The sequence below is a fragment of the Ambystoma mexicanum genome, chromosome 14 (assembly GCF_040938575.1).
Source record: "Ambystoma mexicanum isolate Mex_15411 chromosome 14, UKY_AmexF1_1, whole genome shotgun sequence".
NCBI classification, from domain to species: Eukaryota; Metazoa; Chordata; class Amphibia; order Caudata; family Ambystomatidae; genus Ambystoma; species Ambystoma mexicanum.
Genome location: NC_090940.1, coordinates 613,045,959 through 613,063,287, shown reverse-complemented (window position 1 = coordinate 613,063,287; position 17,329 = coordinate 613,045,959). Strand labels below are relative to the sequence as shown.

The 17,329-nt window shown below is 48.9% G+C and overlaps 1 protein-coding gene across 1 annotated transcript in view; it reads left to right on the top strand.

Annotated features, from left to right (window-relative positions):
- The window catches only part of LRRC74A (leucine rich repeat containing 74A), a 148,196-nt gene that overhangs the window by 74,585 nt on the left and 56,282 nt on the right, over positions 1–17,329 (top strand). Inside the window, exons 9-10 of the mRNA XM_069638444.1 lie at positions 9,902–9,987; positions 14,571–14,765. Coding sequence (XP_069494545.1) covers positions 9,902–9,987; positions 14,571–14,765 — 281 coding nt within the window. The remainder of the gene's footprint in view (positions 1–9,901; positions 9,988–14,570; positions 14,766–17,329) is intronic.

Sequence of the window (17,329 nt, the reverse complement as noted above, 5' to 3'; positions counted from 1 at the left end):
GGTTCAACAAGGGCAGATAGACGATGGTCCCACTATGGCAGCTCTGCATCACATAGCGCAGGGGAAGGGGATAGATTCCAATAAGCCATGTACATGGCAAACTCCCAATTAAATCATCTGTCCATGCATCCATACATCATTCCCTCATCCCGGTATTAAAACGCCTGATTATTTACTCACATAACATTTGAAATCTCCATTGAGTCTGTGCGTAATGCAGCCTGCAAAATCCACTGTGCTCCAGGCCGGAATAATAGTGTTGTGAAGTAACATGTATGTGGGAACGTCCTGCCTATTCGTCCACTACGCTATTGCGCATCCCATACTATTCATATCAATCATTGCATTCTCGCCATGGCCCCTGTCCCAAGGACATTAAACAATAGAACGTTATATTTGCAATCAGACCTGTGGGCGTCTCCTCGCCGCTAGCTGAAAACCGAAAGTGCTGCCTTCGAATTCCTCATTTGCAACATCATGTCGAAAAGGCATCTGTGACTGCTTGAAATCACAAATTCATCCATGTAGTGCGGCAGTGTGTGAAAATGGCAACTGGCTTCACTCACAAATGGGACGCCCCGCCCGTCGGTGAACCTCGGTACAGTGCTCGCCCAAAGGGGATTGCAGCTGGCACAGGTGGAATGAATCACCACAGGTGGAGGCTACACAGCCTGAAAACACATAAATTGCACACCCAACCCCCTCCCACAACCACACCCACTCCAAAATGCTACCGGCAGGACTAGCGATGTTGGGCCTGGGGGACCTGATAGCACTGCAAGTACTCCAACTCCAAGAAGAAGACGAACACCAACTACTACAACAACCGGCCGCACAGAGGAGACGCAGGAGGAGGAGGAGGGCAAGGCAGGGCCAGCAAGGCCCACCAGCACAGCCACTACCACCACGCAGGCAGCCCGCAATCCCACGCCTCCGAGCTCATCCGTTCAACCTCACTGCTGAGCAGATCCACACCCTCTACCGTTTGGACCGGGACACCATAATCTCCATTGTGGACATGACACACGCTGACCTTGTCAGCATGATAGATAGCCCAACCGCCATCCCACCCCTACTGAAGGTGGTGTCTGTACTCCACTTCCTGGCCACAGGCACCTACCAGCACACAGTCGGACAGTTGCATGGCATTTCACAGCCACTGTTCTCACGGACACTATTGCAAGTGCTCGATGCCCTGCTGAAGCACGCAGACGACTACATCTCATTACCACGCTCGGAGCTGGAGATTACAAACACAAAAGTGGGATTCCATGCACTTGCCGGCATACCGGGTTGCATTGGTGCCATCGACTGCACCCATGTGGAATTGGTTGTCCCACATGCCATGGAGGTCCAGTACCGCAACCGGAAACAATATCATTCTCTTAATGTACAAATGGTGTGTGACTCCAACAGGATCTTTACACATTGTTGTGCCCGATTTCCTGGATCAACCCATGATTCTATGGTCTTGAGGAACTCTACAATACCACGCTACATGGAGCGACACGCAGGGAACAGATCCTGGCTACTCGGTGAGTCTCAATCCATGCATGATAATGTGGGGTATGTGATGCGGCAATGACCTGGCAGGAAGGGGGGGGGATGCGTACGTAGCAATGTCATCCCACAAACATCCTTTATTGTCCACATACAGGTGATGCCGGGTATCCACTGAAGAGATGGCTCCTTACACCACTCCGGAACCCACAGGACCAGCATGAGGAGGACTACAACCATGCCCACTCACGTACCCGTGTAGTCATAGAACAGGCATTCGGCCTACTGAAGGCTCGTTTCCGCTGCCTCAGCAGGTCTGGCGGGGCACTCCTGTACCGCCATGAGAAGGTTGCAAAGATAGTCATGGCATGTGTCATGCTACACAACATGTGCGTACGTAGAAATGTGCCCATGCCCCCTGACGCAGAACTGCAAGCACCTGAAGATGGTCATGATGAGGCTGGGGATGTGGCAGCACCTCAAGGAGTCCGCGAGGCACAGGAGGCCCGTGAAATTCGTCAGAATATCATAGATTCATGCTTCTAGCACTCACGCCTGGTGGCTGATGCATGGACACGGGACTTGTGGCACTGTGTGTGTCGGGAACATGCACAATGTGGACTGTACGCCTATAAAGGCCTCGTACACAAGGAACAATGTCCACACATCTCATTGGATGATTATGTAATGTTTATAGCATATGTGAAATTATGTTACACACCCCATCGACCCGCCACCCAAGAAAGCCCAACACCCCCCCTCTACCCTCCTACCTCCCCCCCGAACACCAGTGTCCAAAGATGCTCATTGTCAGTGGGCAGACGCTATTGCAAGCCCCCTCTCCGGGTATCAGGGGCACCCCTGCCTGTGGAGCGCAGGTTCCTCCCAGATCTACGTTGGGGGCTGCCCTGGACGGAACTTGCAACGGATGATGTCTCTGCCTGCTCACGTCCATGCATGTCCCTAAGGGTTTGTGAGAGCTCAGTGAGCACACGGCGCACAGCGGCAAGTTCACCACATACGTCTTTGGACGTCGCATGCAGTTCCCCCCTCAGGCTCTCGGTGCTTCTCTCCATTTGTACCCTTAGTGTCTCTGTACTTCGCTCCATTTGTGCCCTAAGTGTCTCAGTAGATGTTTCTATGGCTGCCTTATAAGCCCCACATTCATCAGCATGCTCCTTGAGGAGCGTGGCCAGTTGCTGCTGTTGCACGATCACCTGGTTGAGGGACTGTTGCCTCTGCTGGGCCATGGCCATTTGCGGTGGTGTCACAGAGGGGCTGATCAACTCATGTTGCCTTGCCACAGGGCTTGTGGGGGATGGCCAGTCGTCGTCTTGTGGGTGCCCCTGCGTGGTATCCTCATGGTGTACGGGATGAAACAAACAGGGGGATTGTGACAGGTCATGGATGGGTCCTACATCGACAGCACCGTTGTCTGTGTCGGAGCATGCTGGCATTAATGCAGTGTCACCTATGGTGCTGCTGCCATCAGAAGCAGTGCCTTCTGTGGCATCCATTGTGGGGACCTGTGGTGCTGCTAGTGTGGGCATGCTGGCTGCTGGGGTGCCTGTTGAAGTCCCCTCCTGTGTGCTGCCACTTGATTTGTGCTGCTGCCGTGTCTTGATCCGTGCAGCTGAGGTGGAGGGTCTTTGGCCGTTGGTCTTGGCCCTCTTTGCAGGTGTGCTGGTAGGGGTGTCCTGCAGCTCGTCGTTTGACTCGGACCCTGTGGTGGAGTAAAGGAGGGCGAGCGTTATTTATGGGTCTGTGGAAATTGGAATGGCAATGTATCACATGCATTGGGGTGGTACCTGAGGGTGATTTGGGTCAGGGCCTTGGAGGTGGTTTCATTTCTGTGTGGATTGAGGATGCAGTTGTTTTGCAGCCTGCAGTTAGGGTGTGCATGCTGCACGTGTAGAGGGTGTTTTTTGGATTTTCAATTATTTATGTTTTTAATGTGACTTTTAAAGTGCGCTATCAGGCCAATGTATGTGGACGTTCTCCTGGACTTGTGTTTCTGTTGCACTATGTGGACACATGGTACTTCACATGATTGGACATTGTGGATTTAGCATTGTTTTATTTGGCCCACCTACCTGATTCTTCGGATGTCTGCACTCCTTTCTCCATCCCTCCGACTCCCTCTATACTCTCCATTCCAATGGTGGAGGCACAGATTTCTTCCCAGGGGGTCAACTTGATGGGTGATTCCGATCCTCCCCCGGTAGCTGTGGCAATGTTACGGTTGGCTGATAGTATGCTCCGTACGCGTATCCGCAAGTCGTCCCATCGCTTTCTGCATTGCTGTGGGTTGCGGGTGCGGTCCCCACCGCACTTACCCGCTGTGCCACCAGGGCCCATATGGCCTTCTTGTTCGCAAGTGCCGTCCTGGTCATTTGCGTCGAGAAGACGACGCCAGCATTCTCCTGGAGGGTCTCTGTGAGCACGGTGAGTTCCTCATGGGAGAAGTGGACCTGCCGCTTGCGGTCGCACGCTTTTTTGGCAACTTTTCCCATTTTGATTGTTTTAACCAGGGTGGCTAACGGGTTGGGATGTGTCTCAGGGTCGGATTTTTAATGGTTGTGTTGGGATTCTGATTTTATAGGTGTACGGCGTGCTGTTTCCCGTTCCGGCCCCATGTTTTTACTTCCGTTTCCGTATATTTACGGTCACCGTATTTTGCGATTAGCGCTCATTACGGTGACCGCTATGATGGGTGGCGGAATTGCACCTAGGGCGCCGTACGACGGCGGTGAGGGGCGTTTTGGGGACATTTCCGCCATCGCGGACTTTGCACTTCCGCCATGGCGTAATGCTCGTGCCCGATGGGTCAGAATTAGCCGCACTTTACTCCATCGTGCAATGGCGGAAACGCTATTTACGCTATAGCGGTCGGGTCAGTTACTTTCCGCCAGGGTCGTAATGAGGGCCAATCCCATTTTGGCTGCCTGTTTTCGGTGCAATTACCGCTGGCGGTATTAGCGTGCAGTATTTGAGCCGAAAATATCCCATTGGGTCCAATCGACCCAATGGACAATGGGGATTTACAATTAACGCCCACCCTTGATCCAACACTAATTACACTGGACCGGCTGGTTCTACCGCTATTACAGTTGGGCGGTATTACAGCCGGGATACCGCCCAACTTATGATGAGGCCCAAAGAGTCTGGAGGTGTATTCGGACAAATAATGTGATTCACATATTTATAACGCCTCGGGCGGAGTGCATGTTTACCTGGGCCACATTCTTTCATAATAGGACCAGGTTTGGGAATTTCCGGGGCAGGCTGATGGCCTCCTTATGACCGCCCTGTAAGCAGGTTCCTAAAATTGCCTTATTGAATCCCAGGCTCTGGTTGAGAAGCCTTCTCCACCCAACAACATGCCTCTGACTCTCTGCTTGGACAAGAATGGAGGTGATAACCCCAACATAGTGGTTTGAGAGGGTTTTATGTCATCTTACCGAGCACAATTACAGAGTCGTACATTTAATCCAGGAGAAAATACCGAAAAACACCAGGGTTTTTTTATGTTTAAAATGGCCCCCCCCCAAACCCTGCTGTTTTGTTACCCTTATAATACCACCCAACCCCTATCCTGGATCATTTTAAACCACTGCCCTTTATTTATTTAATTAATGTGTGCAGTGTTTTTCAGTATTAATGATCCACTCTGAAATGTACCACTCTGTGATGTTTTAGATATTGTGACTTGATGCCGTTTGCACTATCTTGATTTAATAGAAACTTCAGCGGGAAACATCTAAATCTGTTTAAACACCTCTCTGCAGATTACATAATATGTGAACAAACTGCAACTCATTTGTATTGTGCATGTAGTCGTGAAACTGGCATTATTTGGAATTGAATAAAACATGTGAATATACCTGATTAGGTGGGGGCAGAAGGCTGTGACACCCAGACCTGCTGAAATGTGGATTGGTTTGGATTGTGTCTGTAGCAGTGTCCCCGGATTTCTCTTGTCCCCTGCCGCCCCACACCTATCTACGGTCCCTCTTTGCACTAGGTCAAGGTAGCGCAGCAGGGGCTGTAGAATTAAGAATAAATTAGCCCCCCTCCCCGGGGAAGACCTACCCAGGGGTGAGCATTGCTCTCTGGTGGCGCTCGCACTGGATTGCTGCTTAAGGGACACTACTTCCTCTCACTTGCAGGGGCGTTATGGTGGAAAGCTGCACAGTAGGGTCGGAGCACAGGTCCGAGGTAACGGTGGAAAGCTGAACAGTAGGGTCGGAGTAAAGGTCTGGCGTTATGGTGGACTGAAAAACTGCACAGTAGGGTCGGGGCACAGGTTTGCGCGCAGCTCAGTCGGATCCTTTCTCTGAATATGGAGGACATTTTATTTATTTAACATTTATAACATTTATAACATTTATTTAACATTTATAAAGCACTCCCACAGCCCACAGGCATCGAGGCGCTGTTACAGGAATTGTTTGTTTTTCTTAGTTGTGTAATTGTGTTGTTTTTTTTGTCTTAGTTACGTATTTATAATGCGCTTAAACACCCAGAGGTTTCTAAGCGCGGACCCGGGGATCGAACCCGTTGTTGCTTCGTGTCGTCTTGCTTCCAAGACGCGCACGCTGCCGCTGAGCTATCCTCCCGGGACAGCACATGGCCCTGGCTTGGTACAGCCTAAGCCCTGCCACACCAAGGGGGCTGCAGGCAGAAGGAGGAAGGGGAGGGGGCAACAGCCCAGTGGGTTAATGGCCCCACTAATGACCAGCTTTCAAAACTGTTCTCCAGCCCCTCAAACGTTTGTGGCTGCTTCCACTCCTGATGGAGAAGGAGCTGGCCCCACAGGTTTAACATGCTTTGTCCTATGGGCCCTGCAAAGAATAAGCTTTATCTCTTATCACTGAACTTCTTCAGCCTTTTGCCCATGCCACGCTCCCACCTGTGCAGTCAGAAGGTGACCAGTGAAGCTTTACATGGAAACATGTTCCTCTTGACCGAACTTCTGAAAGACCAGGCCCTAAACATGAGCCTAAAAAGGAAACAGGACCTGCCTGCTCTCAGATGGTCTTGCGTGGAAGGAAGTTATGGAACACAGACTTGTGTTCTATTGGGCCTGGAGGAACCAATCAGGGTGAGGGTAGCATCACTGTCCCATGTCCGTTGGGGAAGACTCAGCTTGCTGGAGTAGTCTGCCAAGGAATAAACCAATGTAGGCTCTCCTATCCTTCTTCCTAACCCAGAAATCCCAAACACAACATTCAAAAGCCCGACGACAAACAAGGTGCCCAGAGGGTGGTTTCCTTGCCCTGGATTTGAAATGGGATGACAATGGGCCTCATTACACGGATGGCGGTAACCATGGCGCTAGAAGGGCCATGGTTGCCGCCGGAGTCCGGCATGGTGAATGGCAGAATTACCGCCCCATTCCAAGGTTGGTGGGGGCGGTAATTCCACATTCACCATGGCCCTTCCCCATTCCCATTTGAGCCCCCATAGGGCTCAATGGAAATGGGGAAGGAGCAAATAACGGTACCACAATTAGCGGTACCGTTATTTGCTCTGAGGTCCCTCAGCGGGTCCCATCCTTAACGTGTGGTCTGACCACACGTTAAGGACGGGACCCGCTGAGGGACCTCGTAGTAGGGCGGTAAGGGATTACCGGCACCGGTGCCCTTACCGGTGCTGGTAATCCCTTACCGCCATCCGTGTAAAGAGGCCCAATGTCTCTTACTAACAGTTCCTGTTGTGTCTCTCCTGGATTCAGAATGCTCCCGTTAGGCAACAAGTTCTGCAACAGCCTTCCTTTAACACAAGTGTCTCTTTTGTCTAGCAAACACTATCCTTCTTTGAGTATTTCTTGTGGCTTTACAACTCGCCTGCCAGGACTCTGTGCAATTCCAACTGCCTTGTGTACTCCCCTGCCAGGACTTCTCTTGTGGCTTCACTTGCCTGATATACTCCTTTGCCAAGACTTCTATTGTGTTTCAAATTCCTGGTATCCGTCTCTTGACAGGACTTTTTATGTGCTTTCAATTGCCTGGTATCCTTCCTTTGCCAAGACTTCTTATGGGTTTCAAAGTTCCTCTGTGCCACCAAAACTGCATATACCGGTCTGTCTGTGGTAATGTTCGTTCAAACTTTGCCCCACACTTGCATCTCATAAATCTGTATATTATTGGGGCTGGTGTCTGTACTTTGCCTTTTCGGTATTGAAATAAGTTTTTTGTAGTTTCTGTGTCAGCAATCTCATAACATTCAACTTGTCCTTGGCACGGTCCCCGGAACGGCCTGGGGCCTCCACTGTCTTTGGGTTGACTCACTGTTTCTCTACAGCATCTCCGGTTTGTATCTCGCTTCTTTCACTCGTTTCTCACTCTGGACTGTGCGGAAGTCCTTCCTGGTTCCTTCGCAGCTTCTCGCTCACACACCTGCTTCCCTTCAGGTCCCAGTAGGGAGATCACTGCCTCTTCGACCAGCCAAGCGCCCAGGAACTCTTTGCGGCTCCCGGCATTCCCACTCATGCACTGCATTTCTCCTTCTGCTTCGACAGGCCCCTTTGCTCCGCCACACCAGTACGTGTCTCCTACACTGGAAAGGCTCAGCATAGGAGCCAAAGTCTTCTCCTACCCCGCCACCCTCAGTTGTGCGGTTGCCATCTTTAAATATCCTGCATACCAGTGATTATGTAGAATACCTAGTCCAACTCTTTAATCCTCCTCGTCTCAGTACTTCAGGGATTATGGGAGTTGAAGTCCATGGATGCCATCGGATATATCGGACTGTTTTTCTCAGTGGTTTTACATGAGAGAACATTTCCACAAAAAGGTATCTCAGACACAAAAGGGGTTTTGTTGGAGTTTTGTGTGTCTAGGTCATAGATGGGGGTTTGACCTGAAGAATATTGGGAAGAGGTTTGCTCACTTCCTCTACAAAGGGCAACAAACAGATGACAATAGGCCATTAATGCCTTGGGTATTAGAAAGTCTTCCTCATAGGAAAGGGGGGATACAGTGTCTCATCCAATTAAGTTATGACATTTTCCCAGTAGTTGTCTCCTCCCATGTGATCCTCCCTTGTATAGCCGCCCCCAGGGTCAGGATCAGGTAGCGGCTGCCGTCCGCTTGGTCACATGGGAGGAGATCACCACCGGAGAATCCATGAGGACTCCATTGGGGCCATCACAATACTGTGAAGTAGACATCAGGACCCAAATTGACCTGAGAAAGTAGTGAAATACAATGTGAAGACTAAGTGTAGGGCGAGAAGAGGCATTACAAGAGAGATGCTGCATTCTGGGAAATAAAGCAGAGGCCCAGCGCCTGACCCAGGCAGACACTTAAGAAAAGTACCTAAGAGTGAGAGGAGAGACAGGAAAGCACCCCTAAACCAGATGAAGATTTTCAGAAACACTGACCAGATCCTGGCATCTTTAGTTTACTTCAATACCTTTTAGGCAATACTTCTGCCCTACATGTTTTGTGTAAAGTACTCTGTGTACTATAAACACAATAAAAACATTAAAAAAAGACTTCTGTCATAAAAAAAAGTAAAAGTGCTTACTGTTGTTGCATCAAAATGTGACCTCTGAATCACAGGTCATCAGTTACAAGGGAATAAGTAACTGGCCTGCCACTGAGAGAACCAATAGAAAACAAGGATGAAGTCAGGAAGGCCCACGTTAAAAAATGAAATAGAGGGGGGCGGGGGGGGATTGGAAAAGGATGAGGAGGGAAAATGGAAGGATGGGAAGATGGATGGATGGGTGGTTTGTAGGAATGATGTGTGGGAAAGAAAGAAAGAAAGAAAGAAAGAAAGAAAGAAAGAAAGAAAGAAAGAAAGAAAGAAAGAAAGAAAGAAAGAAAGAAAGAAAGAAAGGGAGAAAGAAAGAAAGAAGGAAAGAAGGAAAGAAAGAAAGAAAGAAAGAAAGAAAGAAAGAAAGAAAGAAAGAAAGAAAGAAAGAAAGAAAGAAAGAAAGAAAGAAAGAAAGAAAGAAAGAAAAGACGATGGTGGTGCTGCCCTGGGTGTTCATCATCGCGGGACTTTTTTTGCGGGGTTTTTTACTGCAAGTTTTTTAACGAAAAAAACCATCGCATTTTTTTTGGGGGGGGGGTAGAAAATTATATATATGTGATGTGGGTGTTTGGGAATAGATAAAAACTGAAAGGGAATGGGGGGTTGGGAGAAAGCCCCCCCCAAAAAAATGTGAAAACATTCAATGGGTTTTTTTCGTTAAAAAATGTGCAGTAAAAAAACCCAGCGAAAAAACATCCCGCGATGAAATGACATGGAACCGCCCTGGGTCAGGTCCACCATGCACCCTCTGGGGCGTACTTTGGAGTTTTCGATGAAGGCCGCAAAACCTCTGGGGCTGGCAATGATGAGTGTGGCTTAATGTGTATGACGTCTCCTTTCTCCCGTTCCTCCTCAGCCAGTAATGAAGCTCTCCGCGTGCTGGACCTAAGCTGGAACCACATCCGTCTGAAGGGCGCTGTGGCGATAGGCGCTGGTCTAAAGGTAGGGTCTAATCTCTAGTCTTGTCCGGGTCATGGAATGTTAACTCTGAGCTTGAACTCAAGTGCGTGTCTCTGTCAAACCCACACTAGCACCCTTTTAGAACGTCGGCTGTGTCACAACCAATCAAAATGCAGGAATTCTGGGCACTATCAGGTGATAGGTGCCCAGAATTTCTGTTTGTGCTTGGCATGGCCCGGCCACAATGTTTTGTCCATTCACCCCTCGCCTGCTCACCTGGCCCCTCTCAGCCCCACCACAAATCCTTTGTCCCTCTGCAACTCTCCTTGCCTGAGTCAGCTTTGCATGTTTGCATGTGAAACTCACCAGCCCCCTGCTCAATGCCTAGCCCCCTACGCCATCCCACACAGGTACCTCCTGCCGAACAAAGCGAAAAAGCTGTTTTGGGCAGAGGGTTGGGGCCGGCCACCTCTCATGGTCGCTAAAAGGCATAGGAGCCTATACGTTTTGGGGGTGGTGGGAAGAGACCCCCCCAACCTTAATGGACTGCGCTCCAGTCAGGGACGTAACGTCAGGCTTTTGGGGCACCTAAGTCCCTAATGCTTATGTAACTCCACTAAGATATTCCCTGCTACTCTGCATTAGTTCCATAATGCTGCTTTAAATAACCCCCATGAGCTCCTGTCTAACCATCCTGATCTCCAGTGTGTTCTACTGGTTAGCTAACCTGGATGAACTGCTGCATGTAGTTCCATAATGCTGCTTTATCCCAGGAGCTCCTGTCTAACCAACATGTTCTCCTGTGTGTTCTACTGGTTAGCTAACCTGGATGAACTGCTGCATGTAGTTCCATAATGCTGCTTTATCCCAGGAGCTCCTGTCTAACCAACATGTTCTCCTGTGTGTTCTACTGGTTAGCTAACCTGGATGAACTGCTGCATGTAGTTCCATAATGCTGCTTTATCCCAGATGCTCCTGTCTAACCAACATGTTCTCCAGTCTGTTCTACTGGTTAGCTAACCTGGATGAACTGCTGCATGTAGTTCCATAATGCTGCTTTATCCCAGGAGCTCCTGTCTAACCAACATGTTCTCCTGTGTGTTCTACTGGTTAGCTAACCTGGATGAACTGCTGCATGTAGTTCCATAATGCTGCTTTATCCCAGGAGCTCCTGTCTAACCAACATGTTCTCCTGTGTGTTCTACTGGTTAGCTAACCTGGATGAACTGCTGCATGTAGTTCCATAATGCTGCTTTATCCCATGAGCTCCTGTCTAACCAACATGTTCTCCTGTGCGTTCTACTGGTTAGCTAGCCTGGATGAACTGCTGCATGTAGTTCCATAATGCTGCTTTATCCCATGAGCTCCTGTCTAACCAACATGTTCTCCTGTGTGTTCTACTGGTTAGCTAACCTGGATGAACTGCTGCATGTAGTTCCATAATGCTGCTTTATCCCATGAGCTCCTGTCTAACCAACATGTTCTCCTGTGTGTTCTACTGGTTAGCTAACCTGGATGAACTGCTGCATGTAGTTCCATAATGCTGCTTTATCCCAGGAGCTCCTGTCTAACCAACATGTTCTCCAGTGTGTTCTACTGGTTAGCTAACCTGGATGAACTGCTGCATGTAGTTCCATAATGCTGCTTTATCCCAGGAGCTCCTGTCTAACCAACATGTTCTCCTGTGTGTTCTACTGGTTAGCTAACCTGGATGAACTGCTGCATGTAGTTCCATAATGCTGCTTTATCCCATGAGCTCCTGTCTAACCAACATGTTCTCCTGTGTGTTCTACTGGTTAGCTAACCTGGATGAACTGCTGCATGTAGTTCCATAATGCTGCTTTATCCCATGAGCTCCTGTCTAACCAACATGTTCTCCTGTGTGTTCTACTGGTTAGCTAGCCTGGGTGAACTGCTGTATGCGTCGGGGCCGAAAGGTAAGCTCGCTCTTTCAAGCTTATTGCTGGGAACAGCTGAATCTCTTTTCCCTGAAACCAATGCAATGTCTTTTGTTTTGCATAAGGCACACCGAGTCGGACATGTACGCCCAGACATGGGCCCCGTGCCTGCTGGGCCTAGAGACCCAAGCTATACCTCACTAATGATGCCCAACAAGGCCGAAACATGTCTAGGGATGCTTGTGGTCTTGTCCAGAAAGGATGTGACCTAGCAGTTCTGGCTGGACTGCCCCTTTTAGGGTGGGGCTAGACCTGATTTGCATAGGGTCCTTCCCTTTTCTGTAATGGCTTGGCAGGAAAAGAACGACGGTCTGGGGGTTTGACCTGAGCAATGCCAGAAGTTAAGATTCATTCTAAACCTTCCAGCCATCACCTCTTTTGTTTTGCTATTGTCACCCCGAGTGGGACGGGTATGCCCAGATGTGGGTCCCGAGCCTGGTGAGCCCAGAGACCTAGGCTACTCCTCACTGATGATGCCCAACAAGGCTGAAACATGTCTGAGGGTGCTTGTGGTCCCGTGCAGAAGGGATGTGACTTAGCAGAGTGGGCTGGACTGCCCATTTTGGGGTGGGACCAAGCCTGATTTGCATATGGTCCTTCTCTTTTCTGTAATGGCTTGGCAGGCGAAGAACGATGGTCTGGAGAGCTGCCCAGAGCAATGCCAGAGGTAAAGATTCATTCTAAACCTTCCAGCCATCACCTCTTCTGTTTTGCCAACGTCTGCAGAGGAATGGAAAATGACCAGTGATTGATAACCCTGACTGGAAGAAGAAACCAAAAGGTGGACAAGGCCTTCCGTCCATAGACGTCAGACGGTAAAAGTGTAGGGAAAGATTCCAGCAGAGACCGAGCACAGTCTCAACAGCCCTGTGGATAAAGAACAGGATGGGTTAAAAATCTGCTTCCGTTTCCTCCCTCGACTTCCTCCTCACTTCACAAGAAGGAAGAAGAACAGATGGACCATGATGGACCGGGACCCTTCCCAGCTGTCTACCTGAAGGAAAGGCAAAGCTAAAAATCACAACTGATATTGTGAGTGCTCGCTCACCCCACTTTTCCCAGTGATCCCCACTGCGCATCTCCAGTGCTCATGGCCACATCTTCAGCTCTGAATTCTGCAAACCTGACGGATATCGACGCCAGACTGTCCCACACACAGTGGGCGGCCATGACGATTGAAGAGCATGCCTGTATGATACATTGACCAGTGACCAAGCCCAGACCCACCATGCATGGACCCAATATCTGTCTGCTGTTATAATCGAGTGCGGAAAGATGGTCATGGGTGTAACCATATCTCATAATTTGAAATTAAAATTAAATCAATTATGGGTAATAGCACCGAAGGGAGTAGGTTCCTCCACAGCGACAACGTATACTCTCCCAGCGTTGTGCTCACCGCTCGCTCACAGATTACCACTGCACTGTGTGATGCATAGCCAGGGGGATTGCTCAGCGGCATCGCTCTTGCATATATGAGTGACACGCATCATGGTGAAAGAAACAGAAGAGCAGGACGGTCCATGCCTATGTTAGAGGTCAAGCTGGTTTTTGGGGAGATTTTTCAAAGCATGTGGTTCCGAGCTGCTCTTTGAGGAGAACTCAGACCGCATGAGCCATGCAGTTCGATACCACCTTTATTTCTTCAGATGTTTTGGACTACAACTCCCATCAGCCTTATACAGCATAGTCGATGGTGGAGAACCATGGGAGCCATCCTCCAAAACCACAGGAGAGTAGCGAGTAGCATGTTGCAAACCACTGATATAACGTGTGGAGACTCCTGCCTACAGTCCTCCCTGTAGAATTCTTCATCTTGCCTGGAGGGCTCGGGCAGTCACTGTGTGGTGCCAAACCCTTTTCCTTATCAGTGGCTTGTGCCCATGTTGCAGTGAATCATGCTATGGACATAGGTCCATTCACTCCATGCTCTTCCGCGAATGTCCTACTCTCACCCGCTACTACCTCCACGCCTCAAAGAAGCAGGAGGTAGTGTTGGGTGTCCTATAATCGACCTTTAAGAGTTCACTATCTTTACAACACTACATCTCCAGGCCCTTTGTGTACTTTTGGTTCTGTATACAAGGTTTCATGATTTTAGTGTGTTGGGTGTGTAATATGCATGCATGAGACAGGTGTTTCTGGAAAGTTTGTATATGATATAATATGATATGTTATTTGTAAGATGCTTAATACCCAGAGGTTTCTAAGCGCGGACCCGGGGATCGAACCTATGTTGCTCAATGTCGTCTTGCTTCCAAGGCGAGCACGTTGCCCCTAAGCTATCCTCCTGAAACAGTTGTACATTGACAGTTCTCTGTCAGTGTTAATGGTTGTGTGTGTGTGCATTTGTGGGCATGTGGAATATAACATATGATACCTCATGCATGTGTTCCTATGGTTTGGGTCTATTTGACCTAATCACATTTGGTCGAATTTATTTGACCTTTGTTTTGGTCTAGAATGCGGGCGGGGGTCCCCCTGCAACCCCAACACTTCCCCTCAATCTAATCTATTCCCTTACCCACCCCCATATATATATTTCATGACATTTGACCCAAAACAAGGTAAAACAAAAATGCGATCAAATGTTTTAGGTCAAATGTTTTTAGGTCAATTATGCTAATACCGTTCCTATTTCTTTTCCCTTGTTCCTTCATACTGCAGGTAAACGGCATGTTGAGGTCCCTGAATCTGGCCTTCAACGGCTTCGGCAATGAGGGTGCCCTGGCCCTTGGGCAGGCCCTCAAGTCCAACAGCACGCTTCTCCACCTGGACATCAGCAACAACCGCATGAACAATGAGGGGGCCGGCCTGCTGTCCAAGGGACTGGAAGTCAACGACACTCTTCGAGTACTGAAGGTCTGCCTGCCACCCAACTCCTGAATGATGCCGTGGATTGGGGGGACGGGAGGTGAGAGGGGAGGGAAAACGGCACACGTATGTGCACACTTGATACTACCTGAAAAGGTTCTGCATATCATCCTGGATCACACATTACTGACACAAGCTCTGTACCAGTTGGATCAAAAACATCTAGATCTCACAGTCATCAGCTTGGAGTTAAACCATGATGCAACTCCCAGCTGGGAACTTTATCCACCAATGATCGGCATCTTTTGGGGTTATTTTACATAGCCTACGCTATAAATTAATTAGCTTCTAGGGAAGGGTTAAGCAGTGTTTGGCTCTCTAGATAATTTGGACTTCAACTCCCATCAGCCCTCTGCAGCACAGTCAATGGTGAGAGTCCATAGTCCAAAACATCTGGAGAGCCTCCAGTTACAGCCTCCTCTTCTAGGGGCTACGAATGGAACACGAGTCAAACGGTGCTATGTGAAAATGTGCCCAGGAAAATATAGTCATGTGAAAAGGTAGCCAGCAAAAAGTCGTTTTACAAAATGTGGTCATTCAATACAAGCAATGAAAATGTTGCCAGTAATAAGGTTTCCAAAATAACTATTTTTAAATACACAAAAGTACAAGGATGTAACCCTAATAATGACCCAAACCTTTAATAAAACCTCCACAATCAACATAACTCCATTCCTAAACCTTCCCCTAACTCTAATTACTACCCTGAACTCTTACAGACCATTAACCCCACAGCGCGCTAAAGCATTTTATTTGCATCTTACTCTGTCGAAAATCAATGGAAAATGAACAGTGAACCTAACGCCAACCCCATCACCAGCTGCCCACAAATGGAATTACCCTTGCCCTGCCTCAAACCGTTGCTCATATCCTAACCTCTGCCTTACCCTAACTCCAGCTCTAACACTTACACTAACGCTTCCTTTGCTCTAACCACTAGGTGTATCCTAGCACCTAACCTGCACCAGACCTCCCAGCCCTCCCCAACATCCCAATCAGTTTCTTTAACACTTACCCAAACCATCACTCTATTATGCTTATCCTTACCATGACCCGCACCCTAACATTTAGCCTACCACTTAATCTACCCCAGCGACTAATCAAACCCCAACATCACCAACCCTGCAGCAACCTTCACCCTAATTCTAACCAAAATCTTTATCCTCACCCTATCCCTTATCCTTACCCTAAACCCTATCCAAAAGCTAAACCAGGCAACCGCCACAGACCCCCCTGCACCTCTTATTACTCTAGCAGAACTGCATTGTTCGACTACGTTTTGCTTGGCAACCTTTTCACTGCAGAGGTATTTTCACCGCGACAATTTCACTGACTACATTTTTGCTGGCAACATTTTCACTGGATACCAGTCAAGCAAGATGAGGACGGATAAAAAGCTAAGCCTCCTCTAAGAGCCGGATAGTTGAGGGCACAGGAAAAGCCACAGGAACTTGCCAGTGACCATGACCAAACTCAAAGGGCAACCCGAAGATTAAACACTATTGTATTCTCCTGGCAAGACACTGCACATTCCCAGTGGAGGCACAGAGGTAATGGTCTTAATTCCATTTGATGTTAGGCTGGGTTTAAAGGCTAAGGGAAGTTTCTGTCGATGGACGGCTCAGGTGTGGTTATTGACATACAGGTTCTCCCATCTTATTGTCTGCAAGGGGCATTGCAAATAGTGGGTTAAAGGGAAAAAGTAGATGAAGACGAGAGTGATGATAGATTTGGAGATTAAGTTGAATGTTAGGTGAGAATAAGGTCCATTTTATAGCCAATGACGTGTTGCAAAAGAAACTGGTTACTTCGGATTAATACCCCAGTGTGTGTGTTTCCTCCACCTGATTGGTCAAAGTCTTGGTAAAGCTCAGGGTTTCACTGACATCACCAGCCTCCCCGGGGCCTTCATTAACTGAGCCCCCCTCATTCCTCAGTGGGTCGCAATCGTCATTTTCCAGCACCGCCTCCGGGCCATGCCATTAACCACCTCTCTCCTCTATTGTACACCATCTCCTGCTCCCACCGCTGCCTGCTTGCCTCCCTCTCCAATGTCGGCGGCTCCCAGAGGATGCCCGGAGACACTGCGCAAGTTCACTCCTTACCCACTTGCCCGCTAGCCACTTCTAGCTTAATTAGTACCCAGGGATCCCAGTGCCCCACGCAGCCTATCCCGAGGTGCTAAGCGGTCTAAATCCCTAGGTAGAGGGCTTTACCACCTGGTATCAGCCCCAGAGAGCTCGTTAAGGCCCGCACTGCACTCAGGTGTGTAATGCTCCCTGGGCCAATACCAGGAGGGGAAACCCCTGCCGAGGGGTTTATTGCGTAAACAAATTAACGACTAGCAAGAAAAGATGGCTCAGCAGAAGGCTAGGGATTGCCATGGAAATGGGATTCAACCAGAGAAACTGCATGCAAGGCTAGGTTTGGGAAGACTACTGACTTCTACCAGAAAAAAAGGAGGTTGAAATGGCAGGAAAACAGATAACTTGCAAGGCAATGGGCACCAGTGCCGGCACTGAGCTAGAAGTACTTTGGTATTTATATTCAAC